Source organism: Saimiri boliviensis, chromosome 14 (genome assembly GCF_048565385.1).
Source record: "Saimiri boliviensis isolate mSaiBol1 chromosome 14, mSaiBol1.pri, whole genome shotgun sequence".
NCBI lineage: Eukaryota > Metazoa > Chordata > Mammalia > Primates > Cebidae > Saimiri > Saimiri boliviensis.
In genome coordinates, this window is record NC_133462.1 from 10,806,357 (window position 1) to 10,831,455 (window position 25,099).

General features: G+C 48.7%; 2 protein-coding genes across 6 annotated transcripts in view; one reads left to right on the plus strand and one right to left on the minus strand.

The window, feature by feature from the left end:
• Positions 1-24,874, minus strand: part of SAE1 (SUMO1 activating enzyme subunit 1) — a 101,165-nt gene extending 76,291 nt beyond the window's left edge. For 2 of the 5 annotated variants that reach the window (XM_074386143.1, XM_039465427.2), the window contains exons 1-2: positions 13,100-13,293; positions 2,111-2,222 (exon numbers count right to left, since the gene is read on the minus strand). In XM_074386143.1, coding sequence (XP_074242244.1) covers positions 2,111-2,222; positions 13,100-13,197 — 210 coding nt within the window. In that variant the 5' untranslated portion in view covers positions 13,198-13,293. Of the gene's footprint in view, positions 1-2,110; positions 2,223-7,127; positions 7,212-7,262; positions 7,535-13,099; positions 13,294-24,824 lie in introns of those variants that run through there. The other 3 variants (XM_039465428.2, XM_074386141.1, XM_074386142.1) reach the window with 3 other exon arrangements.
• Positions 24,834-25,099, plus strand: part of ZC3H4 (zinc finger CCCH-type containing 4) — a 48,328-nt gene continuing 48,062 nt past the window's right edge. The window contains exon 1 of the mRNA XM_039465426.2: positions 24,834-25,085. Coding sequence (XP_039321360.2) covers positions 24,925-25,085 — 161 coding nt within the window. The 5' untranslated portion in view covers positions 24,834-24,924. The remainder of the gene's footprint in view (positions 25,086-25,099) is intronic.

Below are 25,099 nucleotides of genomic sequence, written 5' to 3' on the forward strand. Positions count from 1 at the left end.
ACTTCAACCACACTGCTGGGTGCCTTTGTGACACGGCTATGTTCCCTGCCTAAAACACAGGCCCTTAACTTGAAAAACCCTCCTTGTTCTTTAAGACTTAGCTCAGATCAGGACTCCTGGAAATCTTTCATCTCGCTACCACAACCTGGGTCAGGTAGCCTACTCTGGTTTCTGGGAGGAAAAAAAAAAAAAAAAAAAAAAAAAAAAAAAGGTGTCGAGAAAGGAAGGAAAAAAAAATTTAAAAAAAAAGAAAAAAACTTGAGAGCACCCAGTAAGCATTCTCAGATGCTTGTTGAATGTACACTACTAATATGTTCTTAGATGGGTGCAGTAGCTCACACCTGTGGTGTCAAATTCACACTGTTATTTGATTGGCCTCCAGTGTTGGATTCCTACAACCAGATGAAGTAGTAATGTAATCCCAGCTACTAGGCAGGCTGAGGCAAGATGATTGCTTCAACTCAGAAGGCAGAGGTTATAGAAAGCTGAGATCGTGTCACTGCACTCCAGCCTAGGTGACACAGTGGGACTCCATCTCGAAATAAACGAAATAAATAAAATGTCACTGAGGCATGGGAATGTAGAGAGAGAAGCCCTTATTTTCACCTTGAAGAGGAGCCTGGTCAGAGAAAGCTACATTGGAGTTGAGCACTACCGTTATAATATTAATCAAACAGCATTATCATCAGCCGGGAGCAATGCCTCATACCAATAATCCCAGCACTTCAGGAGGCTGAGGCAGGCAGATCACTTGAGGTCAGGAGTTAAAGACCAGCCGGCCAATATGATGAAACCCCATCTATATCAGAAATACAAAAATTAGCCAGGTGTGATGGTGCATGCCTGTAATCCGAGCTACTTAGGAGGCTGAGGCAGAAGAATCACTTTAACCCTGGAAGCAGAGGTTGCAGTAAGCTGAGATCGTGCCATTGCACTCCAGCCTAGGTGTCACAGCAAGACTGTGTTACTCGGAAAAAATAAATAAATAAATAAATAAACAAACATCATTATGTCAGATCATTATTCCTAATTACTGGATGGATACTTGTTAGGTTCAAGCACTATGTGAAAGAGTCTGCACACATTCTCTCCAATCCAGTGTTTTCCAAAGTGATGTCAGTAGAGCATCTAAATCATCTCCTGAAACACCCTTTTCTTTTTTTGAGAGGTGGAGTCTCACTCTGTTGCCCAGTCTGGAGTGCAGTGGTGCTATCTCAAATCACTGCAATCTCTGCTTCCCAGGTTTAAGCAATTCTCGTGCCTCAGCCTCCTGAGTAGCTGGGATTACAGGCACACGCCAACATGCCTGTCTAATTGTCATATATTTTAGTAGAGACAGGGTTTCCGAATATTGGCCAGGCTAGTCTCGAACTCCTGACCTCAGATGAGATCCGTCTGCCTCAGCCTCCCTAAAGTGGTAGGACTACAGGCGTGAGCCATTATGCCCCACCCTAAAACATCTTTTAAATGTACATACACCTGAGCTCATCTCAGACCTAAATGAGAATTACTAGGGGTGAAAGCTATGGCATCACAAAGCCTCCAGGCCACTCGGGATTTTCAGTTAGTCAGGTCACGGCACAAATTGGAAAAACACTTCTCGACTCCTCTGTAACAAGCTTCCATTTTGGAATCTTATAACCAGATGAAGTAGTAACGTAATCTCAGCTACTAGGGAAGCTGAGGCAGGAGGATTGCTTGAACCTGGGAGGCAGAGGTTGCAGTGAGCTGAGATCGCATTACTGCACTTTAGCCTGGGCAACAGAGTAAGACTGTCTCAAAATAGAAAAATAAAATAAATAAAATGGAAGAGGACACTATATATGAGACAGAGAAATCAAGCACCACCAAGGCAGATATTATTACCTTGGCTTTATAGATAGGCAAGCTCAAGGAAATGATGTGAGTCTCCACTGTTCCTCCAGCTAGATGTGGTGGAGCTGGAATTTAAACCCAGCAATAGCACCTTCAATCTCCAGAGGCCATGTTCTTTAACATTAGCCCTCCTTTCACAGCCCTTCAGGCACAAGTAGGAACTCACAAAATCTGCAAGTCTTCATACTACAAAGGGGAGCCAGAGAAGGGGAGTAATGAGCTGACAACAGCGCACCTGTTCGTGATCCAGCATGGTCAGTCCTTTCACTCCTGCCAGGATGAGATTCTTGGCAATTTCAGCCCCGAGTCCTTTCATGCCAACAAGAAGCACCCGGGAGGCCCGAAGCCTGTAAGACAAACATTGTTAACCTGGTGATACACAACAGTGAGCTTGCCAAATTACAGAAGAACAAAATAATACAGAAATCGTTTTGGTTTGCACTAACTGCAATGAGGCATCACACCTTGAATCTAGGAAAGAGACAGGCTCCAATTCATACTGCACAGAACAATTCATTCAACAAATATTAATTGAGCACCTACTATGCCAGGCATCCTTCTATGGTGTGGAAATAAGACAGTGAATCAGACACAATCCCTGCCCTCATGAAGGAGGAGACAGATAAAACAGATACGTAATATGTGAAAAAGTGATGAAAATCAAGTGTGACAAGGATCAAGGATGATGGAGGACACTATTTGAGACAGATACATCACACAAGCCTTTCTGAAGAGGTGCCATATACACAAAAATCAAAATAAAATAAAGGACAAACACACACATATTTGGAAGCAGAGCATTCCTGATAGAGAAAACAGCATATATAAAAGCCCTGAAGCAGGAGTGCTTGGCACGTTATAGGGACAGTAATGACAGAGGCTGAAAAGTTGGAACCAGAGGCCACATCATGAAGGCTCTTACATGCAATGAAAGGATGCTGGAGGCCGGATGCAGTGGCTCACGCCTGTAATCCCAGCACTTTGGGAGGCCAAGGCGGGTGGATCATGAGGTCAAGAGATCAAAACCATCCTGGTCAATACGGTGAAACCCCATCTCTACTAAAAATACAAAAAAATTAGCTGGGAATGGTGGCACGTGCCTGTTATCCCAGCTACTCAGGAGGCTGAGGCAGAAGAACTGCCTGAACCCAGGAGGTGGAGGTTGCGGTGAGCCGAGATCGCGCCATTGCACTCCAGCCTGGGTAACAAGAGCGAAACTCCGTCTCAAAAAAAAAAAAAAAAAAAAGCATTCTGGATTTTCTTCTAAGCATGATGGAAAGCCATGAAGTGGGAACATGTCACAGTTAAGGTGAGGGAGGATGGCCGGGCGCGGTGGCTCAAGCCTGTAATCCCAGCACTTTGGGAGGCCGAGGCGGGTGGATCACGAGGTCAGGAGATCGAGACCATACTGGTCAACATGGTGAAACCCCGTCTCTACTAAAAATACAAAAAATTAGCTGGGCATGGTGGCACATGCCTGTAATCCCAGCTACTGAGGAGGCTGAGGCAGGAGAATCGCTTGAACCCAGGAGGCGGAGGTTGCGGTGAGCCGAGATCGCGTCATTGCACTCCAGCCTGGGTAACAAGAGTGAAACTCCGTCTCCAAAAAAAAAAAGGTGAGGGAGGATGATGGTGGCTCATACTAGCATGACAGCTGAAGAGGTGCTAAGAAGAGGCACTAGTTAAGTGTAACACTCAAGCCGGGCGCGGTGGCTCAAGCCTGTAATCCGAGCACTTTGGGAGGCCGAGGCGGGTGGATCACGAGGTCAAGAGATCGAGACCATCCTGGTCAACATAGTGAAACCCCGTCTCTACTAAAAATACAAAAAAACTAGCTGGGCGTGGTGGCGCGTGCCTGTAATCCCAGCTACTCAGGAGGCTGAGGCAGGAGAATTGCCTGAGCCCAGGAGGCGGAGGTTGCGGTGAGCCGAGATGGCGCCATTGCACTCCAGCCTGGGTAACAAGAGAGAAACTCTGTCTCAAAAAAAAAAAAAAAAAAAAAAAAAGTGTAACACTCAAGCAAAATACATGCTGGCACAAAAAAAGGATGTACACAAGAATTTATCTTTTTTTTTTTTTTTTTCCTGAAACAGTCTTGCTCTGTCGCCCAGGCCGGAGTGCAGTAGCATGAACTCAGCTCACTACAACTTCCACCTCCCAGGTTCAAGCGCTTCTCCTGTCTCAGCCTCCTGAATAGCTGGGATTATAGGTTCCTGTCACCAAGTCTGGCTAATTTTTCTATTTTTGGTAGTGATGGGATTTTACCATGTTGGCCAGGCTGGTCTCTAACTCCTGACCTCAAGTGATCCGCCTGCCTCAACCTCCCAAAGTGCTGGGATTACAGGCATGAAACACCACTGGCAGCCTTGATTTTCTCTTTACACCTGTAAAGTGACACAGATGAGGTTGAAAAAAAGGCAATCAGAGACCAGGCAATGCCAAGATTTGTCTGAGGCCAATAGGAAACAGAATAGGTCCACTGTAACTTATCTGAAATCTCTTGAACCAGAAGTATTTGAGAATCACAATTTTTCAGATTTCAAAAAGGAAATATAGATTTTATGTCATACATTATGAAACAACCCATCAAAATCTCGGGCAGCATCATGTAACCAAACTCATTAATAATTCTTCAGCAAATATACATACTGAAAAGGATTTGGTAATAAGAATAGCCTCACATAAATTACATAAATTCAGGTTCTGCTAGCCAATAAGTTTGCTACTAATTATAAATTAAGTAAAATTTAATCACAACATTCCACCCTTCAAAAATGTACTGTTTCTTTCTCTCAATGCCTAACTAAGCCTCTCCCCCTTCAAAATCCAACTCCCATGCCATTTCCTCAGTAAAGCCTTTTTTTTTTTTTTTTTTTTTTTTTGAGATGGAGTTTCGCTCTTGTTACCCAGGCTGGAGTGCAATGGGGCGATCTCGGCTCACCGCAACCTCCGCCTCCTGGGCTCAGGCAATTCTCCTGCCTCAGCCTCCTAAATCGCTGGGATTACAGGCATGTGCCACCACGCCCAGCTAGTTTTTTGTATTTTTAGTGGAGACGGGGTTTCACCATGTTGACCAGGATGGTCTCCATCTCTCGACCTCGTGATCCACCTGCCTCGGCCTCCCAAAGTGCTGGGATTACAGGCTTGAGCCACCGCGCCCGGCCAGTAAAGCCTTTTTTATCACTGCTGAGTTGACATCAGCAAGCACTCCCCGTCCCCGAACTCCTCTAGCAACAGCTACATATAAAAAGTCCCGGACGCCGGGCGCGGCGGCTCAAGCCTGTAATCCCAGCACTTTGGGAGGCCGAGGCAGGTGGATCACGAGGTCGAGAGATGGAGACCAGCCTGGTCAACATGGTGAAACCCCGTCTCTACTAAAAATACAAAAAATCAGCTGGGCATGGTGGCGCGTGCCTGTAATCCCAGCTACTCAGGAGGCTGAGGCAGGAGAATTGCCTGAACCCAGGAGGCGGAGGTTGCGGTGAGCCGAGATCACGCCATTGCACTCCAGCCTGGGTAACAAGAGCAAAAACTCCGTCTCGGGGGGAAAAAAGAAAAGAAAAGAAAAGAAAAGTCCCGGACAAGGCCAGTCGCGGTGGCTCAAGCCTGTAATCCCAGCACTTTGGGAGGCCGAGGCGGGTGGATCACGAGGTCGAGAGACTGAGACCATCCTGGTCAACATGGTGAAACCCCGTCTCTACTAAAAATATAAAAAATCAGCTGGGCATGGTGGCGCGTGCCTGTAATCCCAGCTTCTAAGGAGGCTGAGGCAGGAGAATTGCCTGAACCCAGGAGGCGGAGGTTGTCGTGAGCCGAGATAGCGCCATTGCACTCCAGCCTGGATAACAAGAGCGAAACTTCGTCTCAAAAAAAAAAAAAAAAAAGTCCCGGACAATAAATCTCCTCTCCATGACCTACATTCCTACTTAGCTCTACAGACTCCGCTCTGCAGGTTTTTAAAATTCATTAATCAGCCAGGTCCGGTGACTCAAACCTGTAATTCCAGCAGTTTGGGAGGCTCAGGCGGGTGGATCACCTGCAGTCAGGAGTTCGAGACCAGCCTGTCCAACATGGTGAAACCTGGTCTCTACCAAAAATACAAAAAAAAATTATGACCAGGTGTGGTGGCTCATGTCTGTAATCCCAGCACTTTGGGAGATCAAGGTGGGCAGATCACCTGAGTACAGGAGTTCAAGACCAACCTGGCCAACATGGCAAAACCACATTTCTACTAAAAATACAAAAATCAGCCAGTAGTGGTGGCAGGCTCCTGTAATCCCAGTTACCCATGAGGCTGTGGCAGAAGAATCACTTGAACCTGGGACATGGAGGTTGCAGTGAGCCGAGATCATGCCAGCCTGAAGGACAAAGTGAGATTCCAACTCAAAAAAAAAAAAAAAAAAAAAATCAGCTGGTAGTGTTTGGTGGGAGGGACCTATAATCCTAGCTACTTGGGAGGCTGAGGCAGGAGAAAGGCTTGAACCCAAGAGGCAGAGGTTTCAGTGAGCCAAGACTGTGCCACTATACTCCATCCTGGGCAACAGACTCCATTTCAAAAATAAAATAAAATAAAATTCATTACTCAACTGTCATCAACACTTAGTATCACGTTTATTCTTTGTTTTGTTTTACTTAAACAGGGTCTCATTCTGTAAACACAGACTGAAGTGCAGGGCTCACTGCAGCCTCAGCCTCCCAGGTTCAAGCGATCCTCCCACCTCAGCCTACTGAGTCCTGGGACTACAGGTGCACACCACTGCACCTGGCTAATTTATGGGGTTTTTTTTGTAGACACAGGGTCTCACTATGTTACTCAGGCTGATCTCCAGCTCCTGGGCTCAAGCAATCCTCCTGCCTCTGCCTCTCCCAAAGTGCTGGGACTACAAATCCCCGGCAGACAGATCAACTGAGGTCAGGAGCTTAAGACCAGCCTGGCCAACATGGTGAAACCCCATCTCTACTAAAATTACAAAAATTAGCTGGGCATGGTAGCAGGAACCTGTAATATCAGCCACTCTGGAGGCTGAGGCAGGAAAATCGCTTGAACCCGGGAAGCGGAGGTTCCAGTGAGTTGAGACCGCATCAGACTCTGTCTCAAAATATATATACACCCAAGTGGGCACAAAAATAATACACATTCACAACACCATCATCCATCTATTTCCCTTGACTTCCACATCCACCACCCTAGTCTGAGCGACCATCACTTCTCTCCTACAAAACTACAGCAGGCCGGACACAGTGGGTCACACCTGTAATCCCAGCAATTTGGGAGGGCGAGGCCTGAGGATCACTTGAGCCCACAAATCCGAAACCAGCCTGGGCAACATAAGACTCCGTCTGTACCAAAAAAAAATTAAAAATTAGCTGGGTGTGGTGGCACATACCTGTAGTCCCAGCTACTCTGGGAGAGGTGGGGGAGTTTGGTGGGAAGATCACCTGAGCCCAGGAGGTCAAAGCTACAGTGAGCTGTGATCAAGCCACTGCACTTCAACCTGGGGAACAAATTGAGACCCTGTCTCAAAAAAAAAAAACAAAAACCCGTATCAGCCTTAAACCTGCTCCTTCTGCTTCCATTCTCACCCCCTACAATCCACCATCTCCCTTCTCAGGAAGGTCAGTTAAAATGTAAACCAGATTGGGCTGGGCCAGGTGGCTCACACCTGTAATCCCAGTACTTTGTGAGGCTGAGGAGGGGAGATCATGAGGTCAGGAGTTCAAGACCAGCGGGGCCAAGATGGTGAAACCCCATCTCTAGTAAAATACAAAAATCAGCAGGGAACTGTGGTGCACACCTGTAATCCTAGCTACTCAGGAGGCTGAGGCAGAGAATTGCTTGAACCCGGGAAGCAGCAATTGTAGTGAGCCGCGATCACTCCACTACACTCTAGAGACGGGGTTTCACCATCTTGGCCCAGCTGGTCTTGAACTCCTGACCTCGTGATCTGCCCTCCTCAGCCTCACACCACTGCACTAAGCTACAATACTTGATTATTATGTTGACTGCCCCCTCGCTCCAGAAACCACTGTATCCCTAGAACCAATAGGTGTCCTTAGCATTTAGGACATACTGTTACTCAAATAGCTGTGAATTAATAGACACACCAAAACCTGTGTCGATCAGTAGAATTATGAAGATCAGGTACACAATAAAATAATAATAGCCAACATTTATTGAACACTTACTGTGTGCCAAGCACTGTTCTAAGCTCTTTGTGTGTATTATGTCATTTAATTCCCATGACAATCTAATGGGCTGGTACTTTGTTATCTTTCTTTTACAGATCAGACAACAGGCACAAAGAAGTTAACTTCTGGCCAGGTGTGGTGGCTCGTGCCTGTAATCCCAGGACTTTGGGAGACCAAGGCTGATAGATCACCTGAAGTCAGGAATTCAAGACCAGCCTGGTCAACATGGGGAAACCCTGTCTCTACTGAAAACACAAAAATTAGCTGGGTGTCGTGGCAGGCACCTGTAATCCCAGCTATTTGGGAGGCTGAGGCAGAAGAACTGCTTGAACCTGGAAGGCGGAGGTTGCAGTGAGCCCACATCAAGCCACTGCACTCCAGTCTGGGCAACGAGAGCAAACTCTGTCTAAAAAAAATAAAAAATAAAAAAATTAGCCAGGCGCGGTGGCTCAAGCCTGTAATCCCAGCACTTTGGGAGGCCGAGGCGGGTGGATCACGAGGTCGAGAGATCGAGACCATCCTGGTCAACATGGTGAAACCCCATCTCTACTAAAAATACAAAAATTAGCTGGGCATGGTGGCACGTGCCTTTAGTCCCAGCTACTCAGGAGGCTGAGGCAGGAGAACTGCTTGAACCCAGGAGGCAGAGGTTGCAGTGAGCCGAGATCACGCCATTGCACTCCAGCCTGGGTAACAAGAGTGAAACTCCGTCTCAAAAAAAATAAAAAAATTTTAGTTGTAATTGTCAAATATCAATAAAAGCTCCAGTAATTTGGTCTCAATTGAAGCAACACAACAAAATCTGCTCTAGGAAGCTACTTCTTTACTCTTATTTTATTTATTTATTTATTTAGAGATGAAGTCTTGCTCTGTTGCCCAGGCTGGAGTACAATGGTGTGATCTCACCTCACTGCAACCTCCGCCTCCCAGGTTCAAGCAATTCTCCTGCCTCAGCCTCCCCAGTAGCTGAGATTACAAGCAGGCACGACTAGGCCCAGCTAATTTTTGTATTTTTAGTAGAGACGGGTTTTCATCATGTTAGCCAGCATAGTCTCGATCTCCTGACCTCGTGATCCACCCAGTTGAGCCTCCCAAAGTGCTGGGATTACAGGCGTGAGCCACCGCGCCCAGCCTCTTTTAATCCGTAACAGTCCCTTCACTTTTTTTTCCCATGAAACTAACTTTTGGAAGAGAACTAGGATAACTGTCATAAAATGTCCCACATTTTGTACAGTCTACCCATTTTCGGAGCCTCCATTTCATAAAGGAACCCCAATGTCCAGAGTTCTCCTATCCCACCTAGAGCCCTCTTAGAGGCAAGTCAATTTGTTCTGTGGAGACTGCTTCCTCATATGAACAGAGAAGAACACTGCCCTTCCTACTCCAGAGAACTGCAACAAAACTGAGGTGAAGGCCAGGCAAGGTGGCTCACCCCTGAAATCTCAGCATTTTGATAGGCCAAGGCGGGCAGATTACCTGAGGGCAGAGGTTGAAGACCAGCCTGACCAACATGGAGAAACCCTGTCTCCACTAAAAACACAAAATTCGCCAGATGCGGCGACGCATGCCTGTACCCTCAGCTACTCAGGAGGCTCAGGTAGGAGAACTGCTTGAACCTGGGAGGCAGAGGTTGCCATTAGTTGAGATCATGCCATTGCACTCCAGCCTGGGCGACAAGAGGGAAATTCCATCTCAAAAAATTCAAAAAAAGACTGAGGTGAAAATGCAATCCCGGCCCAGGGTGGTGGCTCACGCCTGTAATCCAAGCACTTTGGAGGCCAAGGCAGGCAGATCACCTGAGGTCAGGAGTTCAAGACCAGCCTGGCCAACAGAGCAAACCCCAGCTCTACTAAAAATATAAAAATTAGCCAGGTATGGTGGCAGATGCCTATAATCCTAGCTACTCAGGAGGCTGAGGCAAGAGAATTGCTTGAACCTGAGAGGTAGAGGTTGTACTGAGCTGAGATCGTGCCACTGTCCTCCAGCCTGGGTGACAGAAGGAGACTCTGTTTACAGGAAAAAACAAACAAAAACAAAGCAAACCATGTGTCTAATAACACATAGATAAAGACACATAGATTGTGGTACAAAGGCTGGGCATGGCGGTTCATGCCTATACTCCCAGCACTAAACAGGGAGGCAAGAGGATTACTTGAGCCTGGGAGTTGGAGACGAGCCTGGGCAGCATGGTGAAACCTCACCTCTACTAAAAAATGAGTTGGGCTTGTGTAGTCACCGCTAGGTGGGAGGATCACCTGAGCCCAAAACATCAAGGCTGAAGTGAGCTGGCTGTGACTGCACCACTGCCTTCCAGTCTGGGCAACAGAATGAGACCCTGTCTACAAAAAAAAAAAGAAAGAAAAAAAAGAGAAATTAGATTCTGTCATTTCCAACAACGTGGAGGGACCTGGCAGAGGTTATTATGTTAAGCAAAATAAGGCAGTGAAAGACAAACTTTGCAGGTTCTCACTTATCTGTGGGAGCTAAAAAAATTACAACATTGAAGCCAGGTGCAGTGACTCACGCCTGTAATCCCAACACTTTGGGAGGCCGAGGCGGGTGGATCTCGAGGTCAAGACGTCGAGATCGTCCTGGCCAACATGGTGAAACCCCATCTTAAAAATAATAATAATAGGCCGGGCGCGGTGGCTCAAGCCTGTAATCCCAGCACTTTGGGAGGCCGAGGCGGGTGGATCACGAGGTCGAAAGATCGAGACCATCCTGGTCAACATGGTGAAACCCCGTCTCTACTAAAAATACAAAAAAACTAGCTGGGCGTGGTGGTGCATGCCTGTAATCCCAGCTACTTAGGAGGCTGAGGCAGGAGAATTGCCTGAGCCCAGGAGGCAGAGGTTGCGGTGAGCCGAGATCGTGCCATTGCACTCCAGCCTGGGTAACAAGAGCGAAACTCCGTCTCAAAAAAAAAAATAAAATAAAATAAAAATAATAATAATAATATATATATGTTTTATATATATATAAAATAAAATACAATGAATAAGATCTGGTATTTGATAGTACAACACGGTGACTACAGTCAACAATCTGTTGTACGTTCCAAAATAACTAAAAGAAGCCGGGTTATGGGGGTAGGGCACAAAAAAAAAAAAAGAAACCTGATGTGGTGACTCACACCTGTAATCCCAGCACTTTGGGAGGCCGAGGCAAGTGGATCATGAGGTCAAGAGATCCAGACCATCCTAAACATGGTGAAACCCCATTTAAACTAAAAAAAAAAAATTAGTCGGGTGTGGAGGCATGCACCTGTAGTCTCAGCTACTGGGGAGGCTGAGGCAGGAGAATCGCTTGAACCCAGGAAGCAGAGACTACAGTGAAGTGAGATTGCACCACAGCCTGGTGCACCACTCTGGTGACAGAGTCAGACTCCATCTTAAAAAACAAAAACTAAGAATATAATTGCATTGTTTGTAACCCAAAGAATAAGTGCTGGAGATCCTGGATACCCCATTTACCCTGATGTGATTATTACCCATTGTATGCCTGTATCCCCAAAATATATCCACCTACTATGTACCCACACAAATTTTTTTAATTTCTAAAAGACTCAGCTGAAAATGGACACGAAAACACTTTACGCTTATTTTTTTTTTTTTTTTTTTTTTTTTTTTTTGTCTTTTTGTTTTTTTCCTTTTTGTGGAGAACGGGGTCTCGCTATATTGCCCAGGCAGGTCTCGAACTCCTGGGCTCAAGCTATCCTCCCGCCTCTGCCTCCCTAAGAGCTGGGATTACAGGCGTGAGCCACAGCGCCCGGCCACGAAAACACTTTAAAACTCTCTAAGACTCTCTGAGATTGTCTAAAAATACAAAGTACGAATTACAGATAACCTCTTCCCTCCCTCCCACAACCCTCAGCCAATGCTTTTCATGTTCTCCACCAAATTCAGTACAGCTCCGCTCCCTCAGAATAAACTCCCACCTCCCACAAATTTCATGCCCTGGCCTTGACTTGTCCCTTAGGTCATCTCCCACTCAGAGGCCCCCATCCATTCTTTACTGCTGCTCAGAGAAACCACCCCTATCCCTCTAAAAGTTCCCTAACGGGCCGGGCGCGGTGGCTCACACCTGTAATCCCAGCACTTTGGGAGGCCGAGGCGGGTGGATCACGAGGTCAAGAGATCGAGACCATCCTGGTCAACATGGTGAAACCCCGTCTCCGCTAAAAATACAAAAAATTAGCTGGACATGGTGGCGCGTGCCTGTCATCCCAGCTACTCAGGAGGCTGAGGCAGGAGAATTGCCTGAACCCAGGAGGCGGAGGTTGCGGTGAGCCGAGATCGCGCCATTGCACTCCAGCCTGGGGAACAAGAGCGAAACTCCGTCTCAAAACAAAAACAAAAACAAAAACAAAACACCTCTACCCAAGCTACTCCATAATGTCCGAAGTCTTCTGTCTTATGAAGGCACAGCCCATAACAGCCACAGCAACGTTTTCGGGTGCCGCCGTCCTCCTCCAGACTCTCCGAACCTCTCAAGATTGCCATTTTGAGATAACTTGCTCCAAAACTCCTCAAAAGCCGCATTCTTTCAGACTGGCCCGCCCCTGAGCACCCACAAGAACGTCAGCTCCCTTCCGTCGGGTTAGCCGGTCCAGGACACAACAGGGTCCCACGCCCTCAAATGAATGAACTACGTCCCCCACCTCACCCTTTCCACGTTACCCCCAGCCCCTCTAGTCCCCTACCCGCGACCCAAACCCCACCATCACCGCTTTCGGGGCTCGCATTTCCCGAGTTTGAATCCTCCCGCTCCCTCAGGACTCCCCCACGCCCCCTTCGGAGGCCTCCCGTCCTTCGGAACGGACCTCCCGACATCCTGAGACGTCCCCACTTCCTAGACCTTCCAGAAACATCCCCAATCAACTCCTCCAGGCCTCTCAGGACCGAGACGATCCAGTTGCACAGAATTCCCGCCTCCTCCCTTCAAATCACACCTTCCCGCTCCCTCCGGGCCGCAAAGGCCTCAGACTAGACGCCCTCTCCAGACCCTCGGCGCCTCAGGCCGCGCCGGCCCTGACCGTTTCTGGGCCTCAAGGCCCCACAGGCGGATCTGCCGGTCATACTGCGCCGCCTCCTCCTCGCTAATTCCGCCGCCAACCTCCTCCTTCTCCACCATGGCGCCGGCTCTTGCAGCCCTCGGCTCGGGACCAACTCACACCAACCGCCCACCGGCTCTGCGCGCGCAACCGCCGCCGGCAGCACGCCCGGAGTGCTTCTGCGCATGCGCAGATTCCCCCCCTCCCCCCCCCCACGCCTGCGCAGTACCTCGACCGTGGAGGCTGGAACGAGAAGTAACTCACGAGACTCACCGGCGGTCCGGCTACTGTAAGTCACGTGACACAGGCTCCAACCAATCCTGGCCCCAAAAATGGCGCGGCTTAAGGCCCCTAGGGTGATACCCACGTGGTCACTTGAGAGGCTCTTAAATTCTGCAAATATTTAAGGAGTGCACACTGAGATACCTGCAACAGGGTTATTGTAAAATAAGAGTATTGAGAGGCAGGGCGCAATGGCTCACGCCTGTAATCCCAGCGCTTTGGGAGACCGAGGCCGGCGGATCACGAGGTCAAGAAATCGAGACCAACCTGGCCACCATGGTGAAACCGCAACTCTACTAAAAATACAAAAATTAGCTGGGCGTGGTGGTGCGCACCTGTAGCCCCAGCTACTAGGGAGGCTGAGGCAGGAGAATTGCTTGAACCCGGGAGGCGGGGGTTGCAGGAAGCCGAGTTCTGGGCACTGCACTCCAGCCTGGGCAACTGAGTGAAACCTTCACAAAAAAAAACTTCGTGTTGGCCGGGCGTAGTGGCTCACACCTGTAATCCAAGCACTTTGGAGGCCAAGGCGGGCGGATCACCTGAGGTCGGGAGTTCAAGAGCAGCCTGACCAACATGGTGAAACCCGTCTTAAAAAATGAAAATAGGCCGGGCGCGGTGGCTCAAGCCTGTAATCCCAGCACTTTGGGAGGCCGAAGCGGGTGGATCACGAGGTCGAGAGATCGAGACCATCCTGGTCAACATGGTGAAACCCCGTCTCTACTAAAAATACAAAAAATTAGCTGGGCATGGTGGCGCGTGCCTGTAATCCCAGCTACTCAGGAGGCTGAGGCAGGAGAATTGCCTGAACCCAGGAGGCGGAGGTTGCGGTGAGCCGAGATCGCGCCATTGCACTCCAGCCTGGGTAACAAGAGCGGAACTCCGTCTCAAAAAAAAAAAAAAAAAAAATGAAAATAAAAATAAGCCGGGCGCGGTGGCTCAAGCCTGTAATCCCAGCACTTTGGGAGGCCGAGGCGGGTGGATCACGAGGTCGAGAGATCGAGACCATCCTGGTCAACAAGGTGAAACCCCGTCTCTACTAAAAATACAAAAGATTAGCAGGGCATGGTGGTGTGTGCCTGTAATCCCAGCTACTCAGGAGGCTGAGGCAGGAGAATTGCCTGAACCCAGGAGGCGGAGGTTGCGGTGAGCCGAGATCGCGCCATTGCACTCCAGCCTGGGTAACAAGAGCGAAACTCCGTCTCCAGAAAAATAAATAAATAAATAAAAATAAAAATAGACGGGCGCGGTGGCTCAATCCTGTAATCCCAGCACTTTGGGAGGCCGAGGCAGGTGGATCACGAGGTCGAGAGATCGAGACCATCCTGGTCAACATGGTGAAACCCCGTCTCTACTAAAAATACAAAAAACTAGCTGGGCATGGTGGCGCGTGCCTGTAATCCCAGCTACTTAGGAGGCTGAGGCAGGAGAATTGCCTGAACCCAGGAGGCGAAGGTTGCGGTGAGCCGAGATCGCGCCGTTGCACTCCAGCCTGGGTAACAAGAGCGAAACTCTGTCTCAAAATTTAAATAAATAAATAAAAAATAATAAAATAAAGTTCTGACTCCAAAGCCCTGGCGCTTTGGTGTGCCACTTCCTAATGTCAGAGGTAAATACCAGTTACAAGATCAAATAACCTCCTTGTGCAGCAAAAGACATTTAGAATTCACAGACTGACTCAGCTACAGAGGGCTGTGTCAAGTACCTCTTAGATAAGCCTCTGAAAATCAATGGTGCTGTTTAGTTCCCTTATATTATTAAAAGGAAATATACATGGGTTATAGAAAGAAAAATAGAGGCCGGGAGCAGTGGCTCACACCTGTAATCCCAGCACTTTGGGCGGCCCAGACAGGTGGATCACCTGAGGTCAGGAGTTCCAGACCAGACTGACCAACATGGAGAAACCTCATCTCTACTAAAAATACAAAATTAGCTGGGCATGGTGGCGCATGCCTGTAATCCTAGCTACCTGGGACTGGGGCAGGAGAATCGCTTGAACTCAGGAGGCAGAGGTTGCAGTGAGCCAAGATTGCGCCATTGCACTCCAGCCTGTGCAACAAGAGTGACACTCCATCTCAAAAAAAAAAAAAAAAAAAAAAAGGAATGCCGGGCGCGGTGGCTCAAGCCTGTAATCCCAGCACTTTGGGAGGCCGAGGCGGGTGGATCACAAGGTCGAGAGATCGAGACCAACCTGGTCAACATGGTGAAACCCCGTCTCTACTAAAAATACAAAAAACTAGCTGGGCATGGTGGCGCGTGCCTGTCATCCCAGCTACTCAGGAAGCTGAGACAGGAGAATTGCCTGAACCCAGGAGGCGGAGGTTGCGGTGAGCCGAGATCGCGCCATTGCACTCCAGCCTGGGTAACAAGAGCGAAACTCCGTCTCAAAAAAAAAAAAAAAAAAAAAAAAAAGAAAAGGCAATAATCCCGAAGGTCTATGGCATATAGTAATTTGTAATTGGTTAGGGAACGACCCGGATTCTTACCTGTGCCTATGCAGTAATGCCTGTAAAAGGATCACTTTGTGAAAAAGAGCTCGGAAAATAGCTAATTGCTGCATAAATTATTTTCTCCTGTACTTGTAGACTCATTAAAGGTCTCAAAGTGTCTCCCTTTCCTCTCCTCCTTTCTACTTTTTTATAGTTCATGGGAAAAAATAACTGTAATGGTATAGCCTCATATCTGGAAATATACATTTTATTTTATTTTATGATTATTTTTTTCCTAGAGACAGGGATTCTCCGTGTTGATCAGGCTGGACTCAAACTCCCCACCTCAGGTGATCTGCCCGCCTTGGCCTCCCAAAGAGCTGGGATTACAGGCGTGAGCCACCATGCCAGGCCTATACATCTTTAAAAATATATATATATATTGCGGTGAAATTCACATAATATAAAGTTAGGCAGCATTTTGAAGTGCACCATTCAGTGGCTTTTAGTACTTTCACCATATTATGCAACCACCTCTATCTAGTTCCAAAACATTTTCATTATCCGGAGAGCGGCAGCATAAATCTTCTAAATTGTCAGGAGCCAACCATGACTTTGCTCTGTAAACAATTTCAAAGGGACTGGAATAGTTCAGTGTTACAGCTTAGCTTATAATTTAGTATAAACAGTCCTTTTGCCACTTTTTTTTTTTTTTTTTTTAGACGGAGTTTTGCTCTTGTTACCCAGGCTGGAGTGCAATGGCGCGATCTCGGCTCACCGCAACCTCCGCCTCCTGGGTTCAGGCAATTCTCCTGCCTCAGCCTCCTGAGTAGCTGGGATTACAGGCACGCGCCACCATGCCCAGCTAATTTTTTGTATTTTTAGTAGAGACGGGGTTTCACCATGTTGACCAGGATGGTCTCGATCTCTCGACCTCGTGATCCACCCGCCTCGGCCTCCCAAAGTGCTGGGATTACAGGCTTGAGCCACCGCGCCCGGCCCCTTTTGCCACTTTTTAAGCGCTATCCTTAACTGTATTCATTAGGGGATTATTCATTAGGAATGCTATATGCCAGAACATCTTGGCATGCCTGGTCCCTGTCCTCTAGTCTCAGTAACAAACCTCTCATCAGTGTGGCGATGAAAAAAAGTAAGTTTCCAAAACGCTCCCAAGGAAGCAGTACTGTACCCTTGAGAACCAGGTGACAACCAAAACCCAGAGCGCTAATTTTTCTTAATAATTTCCAAGGCCAGGCATGGTGGCTCAAGCCTGTAATCCCAGCACTTTGGGAGGCCGAGGCGGGTGGATCACGAGGTCAAGAGATCGAGACCATCCTGGTCAACATGGTGAAACCCCATCTCTACTAAAAATACAAAAAATTAGCTGGGCGTGGTGGCACGTGCCTTTAATCCCAGCTACTCAGGAGGCTGAGGCAGGAGAATTGCCTGAACCCAGGAGGCAGAGGTTGCAGTGGGCCGAGATCGCGTCATTGCACTCCAGCCTGGGTAACAAGAGTGAAACTCCGTCTCAAAAAAAAAAAAAAAAATAATAATAATAATTTCCAAAATGTCCTCTAGGGGGCAACATTATCCCTTGAGAACTAAGTAGATCCATCATTGCTCTTCCAGCATGGATCTCAGAACCTCTCAGCTCTTCAATTAATCTGCGATTGGATTAGCAAGGAAGAAAAGGCAAAAAGCTATGGGTTGGTGGTCAACAGGCTCCAACACAGTGGAATGCCTCTCTTTGGCCAAGAGCCTCCTCCTTTGTTCTCCAGGGGTTTCCAGGGGTCGTTGCCAAATGGTGGTGCTTCTTCCACCTCTATAGGAACGTCTCTGTGAATCCTCCTCATCCCCAGTGTGAAGAAATCACCCTAGAACCATCCCAGGAACTAGAGAAAAGACGGGTCTTTCATTAGCATGATAATGTACTGGCCAGGAGCTGTGGCTCACACCTGTAGTCCCACCACTTTGGGAGGCCGAGGCAGGAGAATCACTTAAGGCCAGGTGTTCGAGAGCAGCCTGGGTGACAGAGTGAGACCCTCCTCTACAAAAAAGAAGAAAATTAGCCAAGTGAGGTGGTGTGCACCTGTGGTCTCAGCTACTCCTCAGCTACTCGGGAGGCTAAGGCTGGAGGATCACTTGAGCCCAGGAGGTGGAGGCTGCAGTGATCTGTGATGGTGCTCCTGTACTCCAGCCTGGGTGACAGAGGGACACCCTGCCTCCTCCTCATCATCATCATAATATCATACCAAGAGCAGAACGAGCCGGGCGCGGTGGCTCACGCCTGTAATCTCAGCACTTTGGGAGGCCGAGGCGGGTGGATCACAAGGTCAACAGATCAAGACCATCCTGGTCAACGTGGTGAAACCCCGTCTCTCCTAAAAATACAAAAAATCAGCTGGGCATGGTGGCGCGTGCCTGTAGTCCCAGCTACTCAGGAGGCTGAGGCAGGAGAATTGCCTGAACCCAGGAGGCGGAGGTTGTGGTGAGCCGAGATCGCGTCATTGCACTCCAGCCTGGGTTACAAGAGCGAAACTCCGTCTAAAAAAAAAAAAAAAAAAAGAGCAGAATGAAACAGGTGCTGTGGAAGTATTAGCTGACTTATGTGCATTTGAGGAGGTTCAATTTAAAAAAGAAAAAGAAAAAGAAAGGAGGACCTGCCAGCCCAGAGATGTTTTGGAGGTACAGGAGAAGAGTTAGGTTAGAATTTTGTTTTTCACGAAATACGGGGCAAGCTGCTGAAACTTTCTCTTTCTTTCTTTCTTTGATTTTTTTGTGTGAGACAAGAGTCTCGCTCTCTCATCTCTTTTTCTTTTTTTCTTTTCTTTTTTTTTTTTTTGAGAAAGAAAAAAAGAACAAAGGCCGGACGCGGTGGCTCAAGCCTGTAATCCCAGCACTTTGGGAGGCCGAGGTGGGTCTATCACAAGGTCGAGAGATCGAGACCAACCTGGTCAACATGGTGAAACCCCGTCTCTACTAAAAATACAAAAAATTCGCTGGGCATGGTGGCGCGTGCCTGTAATCCCAGCTACTCAGGAGGCTGAGGCAGGAGAATTGCCTGAACCCAGGAGGCGGAGGTTGCGGTGAGCCGAGATCGCGCCATTGCACTCCAGCCTGGGTAACAAGAGCGAAACTCCGTCTCAAAAAAAAAAAAAAAAAAAAAGAAAAGAAATGAGAATGAATGAGCTATAACTACATGCCACAAATACAATATGGAATGAAAGAAGCCTGGTACCAAAGAGTACACATTATAGGTTCCATTTATTTATTTTATTATTATAATTACTTTAATTTAATTTTATTTTATTTATTTATTTTGTTATATAGAGATGGGGTTTCTCCATGTTGGCAAGGCTGGTCTCAAACTCCTGACCTCAGGTGATGTGCCCACCTCGGCCTCCCAGAGTGCTGGGATTACAGGTATGAGGCACGGTGCCCAGCTATAGATTCAATTTTTATGAGAAAATTAAGACAAATTAAGAGAATATTTATAGATGTCCTTAGAGGTTAGAATGGTGATTGCCTTAGAGGGGGTAGTGACTACAAGGGGACAGGATGGGTACTCTGCTCAGCTTATAATTTTCTGTTTCTTGATTTGGGTGCTGGTTACATAGAATATTAACTTTGTGTAAATGTGTCAAGCTACATACCTGTGATTATATGCTTTTCTGTGTGTGTGTTATGATTCAATAAAAAATAGGCTGAGGCTGAGGCTGGCAGATGATCTGAGGTAAGGAGTTTGAGACCAGCCTGGCCAACATGCCAAAAACCTATCTCTACTAGGAATACAAAAATTAGCTGGGTGTGGCAGCAGGTGCCTGTAGTTCTAGCTACTGGGAGGCTGAGGTAGGAAAATTGCTTGAACCCTGAAGGCAGAGGTTGCAGTGAGCCAAGATCACACCACTGCACTCCAGCCTGGGCGACAAGAGCAAAACTCTGCCTCAAAATAAGTAAATAAGTAACAGTGAAACTCAGTCTCAAAATAAACTAACTAACTAAATACAACTATAAAACAAGAAAGTCGGCCAGGTGCAGTGGCTCACACCTGTAATTCTAGCAGTTTGGGAGGCCAAAGTGGGCAGATCACCAGGTCATAAGTTCAGTTTGCAAACAGCCTGGCTAACATAGTGAAACCCTGTCTCTACTAAAAATACAAAAATTATCTGGGCGTGGTAGAGTGTACCTGTAATCCCAGCTACTTGGGAGGCCGAGGCTAGAGAAATGCTTGAACCCAGGAGGTGGAGATTGCAGTGAGCCAGGATCGCACCACTCCACTCCACCCTGGGTGACAGAGCAAGACTCCATATCAAAATAAATAAATAAATAGGCTGGGCGAGGTGGCTCATGCCTGTAATCCCAGCAACTTGGGAGGCCTAGGTGGGTGGATCACTTGAGGTCAGGAATTCAAGACCAGACTGGCCAACGTGGTGAAACCCCGTCTCTACTAAAATCACAAAAAATTAGCTGGATGTGGTGGTGAGCTCCTGTAATCCCAGCTGCTTAGGAGGCTGAGACACGAGAATCATTTGAACCTGGGAGATGGAGGTGGCAGTGAGCAGAGATCGTGCCACTGTACTCCAGCCTGGGCAACAGATCAAGACTCTGTCTCAAAATAAATAAATAAATAAAATGAACATAAAAATAAAAAAGTCAGCTGAAGCGTCAGAAGGGCTTGGTAGACCACGTTCCATCATGTTCCATTATGACATTGAAGTACAGGGAATTCCTGCTCAGTGGGGTTTTCGTTCTCCCCATTACCTGAAAGCAGATGTCTATCTAGAATTCTGGAATGGCCCCACTGAAGCTTCAGGGATGGGGCCCCCTCAGAACCGTACCTTGAAAGGACACTGGCTGTCTGCTGATGTGGCCTATGCTCTCAGTCAGTGGCCCAGCAACACGGGGTTGAAAAATCAAGGTGTAAAGGAAGGGACAGCACCATCCACAATCACACCTAGTGAGCCAGTTTCGTGTCCTTCTTTTCCATTCTCACAAAGCTGCAATATTAGCTCTTGGTGTGTGAAAGAATTTTTTTTTTTGGACAACATAGTTATGAGCATGTATGAACTTTTTTTTTTTTTTTTTTTGAGACGGAGTTTCGCTCTTGTTACCCAGGCTGGAGTGCAATGGCCCGATCTCGGCTCACCGCAACCTCCGCCTCCTGGGCTCAGGCAATTCTCCTGCCTCAGCCTCCTGAGTAGCTGGGATTACAGGCACACGCCACCACGCCCAGCTAGTTTTTTTGTATTTTTAGTAGAGACGGGGTTTCACATGTTGACCAGGATGGTCTCGATCTCTCGACCTCGTGATCCACCCGCCTCGGCCTCCCAAAGTGCTGGGATTACAGGCTTGAGCCACTGCGCCTGGCGAACATTTTATTACAATCTTCCATGAAAGGAAATAAGGTCCCTTGTAGGCCTATTAGGATTCACTGTAATAGGGACTTTTTTTTTTTTTTTTAAGATGGAATCTTGCTCTGTCACCAGGCTGGAGTGCAGTGGCACAATCTTGGCTCACTGCAACCTCCTACTTCCAGGTTCAAGCAATTCTCCTGCCTCAGCCTCCCAAGTAACTGGGATTATAGGCACCCACCACTGCTCCCAGCTAATTTTTGTATTTTTAGTAGAGATGGGGTTTCACCATCTTAACCAGGATGGTGTCAATCTCTTGACCTCATGATCCTTGAGACTTGGCCTCCCAAACTGTTGGGATTACAGGTGTAAGACACTCTGCTCAGCAATGGGACATTTTATAGGAGAAGAGAATCATTAACTACTAGATAGGAGATTGGATCCAGAAAGAAGATAGTCTAGGTAAGGGTAACACAATTCTTGGCTGGTAGTCAGTCAGCTGACTGTCAACTGGTATACCAGGTGGGATGGTGGGGGGCAGCACTAGCTTCTCAAAACAAGTTTCATCCACTGAAAATTTACTGTAAGCAATTTATCAGAATTTTATTTTATTTTATTTTATTTTTTCTGAGTCAAAGACTCACTGTATTGCCCAGGCTGACAATCTGGGCTCACTGCAACCTCCGCCTCCCAGGTTCAAGAGATTCTCCTGCCTCAGCCTCTTGAGTAGCTGGGACTACAGGCACCCGCCACCATGCCCAGCTAATTTTTGTATATTCAGTAGAGACGGGGTTTCACCATGTTGGCCAGGATGGTCTCAATCCCTTTTTTTTTTTTTTTTCTTGAGACGGAGTTTCGCTCTTGTTACCCAGGCTGGAGTGCAATGGCGCGATCTCGGCTCACCGCAACCTCTGCCTCCTGGGTTCAGGCAATTCTCCTGCCTCAGCCTCCTGAGCAGCTGGGATTACAGGCACGCGCCACCATGCCCAGCTAATTTTTTGTATTTTAGTAGAGACGGGGTTTCACCATGTTGACCTGGATGGTCTCGATCTCTTTTTTTTTTTTTTTTTTTTTTTTTTTTTGGATACGGAGTTTCGCTCTTGTTACCCAGGCTGGAGTGCAATGGCGCGATCTCGGCTCACCGCAACCTCCGCCTCCTGGGTTCAGGCAATTCTCCTGCCTCAGCCTCCTGAGTAGCTGGGATTATAGGCACGTGCCACCATGCCCAGCTAATTTTTTGTATTTTTAGTAGAGACGGGGTTTCACCATGTTGACCAGGTTGGTCTCGATCTCTCGACCTTGTGATCCACCCACCTCGGCCTCCCAAAGTGCTGGGATTACAGGCTTGAGCCACCGCGCCCGGCCGGTCTCAATCTCTTGACCTCGTGATCTACCCGCCTCGGCCTCCCAAAGTGCTGGGATTACAGGCTTGAGCCACCGCGCCCGGCTGGTCTCAATCTCTTGATCTCATGATCGGCCCGCCTCAGCCTCCCAAAGTTTTGGGATTACAGGCGTGAGCCACCACGCTCGGCCAAGATTCTCTCTCTCTCTTTTTTTTTTTTTTTGAGATGGAGTTTCACTCTGTTACTCAGGCTGGAGTGCAGTGGTAAGATCTCAGCTCATTGCAACCTCCACCTCCCGGGGTCAAGCAGTTCTCTGCCTCAGGCTCCCGAGTAGCTGGAATTACAGGTGCCCGGCACCGTCCCTGGCACCACGCCTGGCTAATTTTGTATTTTTGGTAGAGACGGGGTTTCAGGGTTTCACCATCTTGGCCAGGCTGATCTTGAACTCTTGACATCGTGATCCACCCGCCTCGGCCTCCCAATGTGCATGGATTACAGGTGTGATCCATTGCGCCCAGCCGAGTCTTTTTTTTTTTTTTTTTAATTTTTTTATTTTAACACATCACAATCTGACGACTCTGTCTCTTTTTTTTTTTTTTTTTTTTTTTTTTCTGAGACAGAGTTTCGCTCTTGTTACCCAGGCTGGAGTGCAATGGCCCGATCTCGGCTCACCGCAACCTCCGCCTCCTGGACTCAGGCAATTCTCCTGCCTCAGCCTCCTGAGTAGCTGGGATTACAGGCACGCGCCACCATGTCCAGCTAATTTTTTGTATTTTTAGTAGAGACGGGGTTTCACCATGTTGACCAGGATGCTCTCGATCTATCGACCTCGTGATCCACCTGCCTCGGCCTCCCAAAGTGCTAGGATTACAGGCTTGAGCCACCGCGCCCGGCCGACTCTGTCTCTTAAAAAAAAAAATTTTGCTGCGCTCTTTAGAACTAATCCTATGACCTTGAACCAATTAGTTAAACATCGAACTTAAGTCTGCAAATGGGAATAACAGCAGGTTATTTTACGACCGTTGTGAGGGTCAAAAGATCTGTTTGTACACAGTCTATGACACTGGCAGGGTTTCCACCTTTGCCATTTGAGAGCCTTCCAGGGGTCCCACACCCCAGGTACTTAAACTTCCCTGAGAGCGTACCAAGCTCCGCCCCTCTCGCCTCCGAGGATGACGTCATCGACTGAGTTGTTGAGTGACGTCACCTCCGGGCCGGCTGGGCTTCATCGCCTCTTCTCCGGAAACCTCCGACTCTTGGCACCTGGCCTCAAGCTTTCGGTTATTTTTATTTTTCTCTCCACAGCCTGAATTCCTTCCCTCCCATTCTCCGACCTAAAACTATCGGCTCTTCCCGCCTTCCTTCAACTAGCAATTTTCGGTTCTTCCCTCTTGCTCTCGGGCGACTTTCTGAAAGTGGTTTATTCTCTTAATAGCCCCTCCAGCCCCTCCAGTTCAGCTAATTCGCTTAATCGCATTATCCTAACTGCTTCCACCTTCTGCCACCCACGAGGACACCGCCTTCGGCTCTTTCCGGACCATCACAGTTTCTCCCTTCCCGGTCCGGATCGGCTTAGACTATTTCTGGCTGCCCTAGGTTTCTCTTGCTCTCTCTAGCTCCACCCCTATCGGTACCTTCGGCTCTTTCCGGCTCTCCCCGGCCGTCTCCTGTCTCTCGCTCAGCTCCTTTCGGCTATTTCCGCCTCCCCTCGGCCTCGCCCTTTGCCTTCGGCTCTTTCCGCCAGCCTTCGGGCAAGCGGTCTCTACCCCCTCTCCCGCACGTGACACGGCCTCCGCCTCCGCCTCCCAGTTCCCCCTCCCACCTCACCCTTCCTCCCGCCTCAGCCTCTCGGCTGGTCCGGGCCGAGTCGCCATTTTGTGTCAATTCCTGATTGCGGCGGGGGCCGGGAAGCCGGGGCACCCGGGGCAGCAGACAGGGAGACAGTCGGCCCGTCTCCTCTCTCCCTCAAATCCTTTTTTTTTTTTTTTTTTAGCCCACCCCCCCCACCCTCCTCGCTCGCTCGCTCGCTCTGCTCTTCTCCCCCTACCCTTCGCTTGCTCCATCGCGCGCGGCCCGCGCTAATTACACCCAACCACCCACCAGTGTCCGTGTCTCCCGGGTCTCCCGCCCGCGGGGGTGTGTGGGGGGGGCTCTCGCCCCGATGAGGGCCCCGCGCCAGTGAGCGAGTGGCCGCAAGGGTGGGCTGCGGAGAAAGCAGGCGGCGAGCGGCCCGCCGAGGCCTAGGCCGAGCGGCCTACGCGGAGGTCGGCGCAGAGGTGATCCCGAAACCGAAAAAAATATATACCCCATTCCCATCTGGAGCCCTCCGAGCAGAAGTGTGCCCCTCCCGCCACGCCCAAGCAGTCCTTTTTCGTGCATTAACATCCCCTCCCCCCAAAGGAACTATGGAGGCCGCGCCCGGGACCCCCCCGCCGCCGCCATCAGAGTCGCCGCCGCCGCCATCGCCGCCGCCGCCATCAACGCCTTCGCCTCCTCCGTGTTCCCCCGACGCCCGCCCGGCCACCCCGCACCTCCTCCACCACCGCCTCCCGCTCCCTGACGACAGGTCAGGCCCCCGGC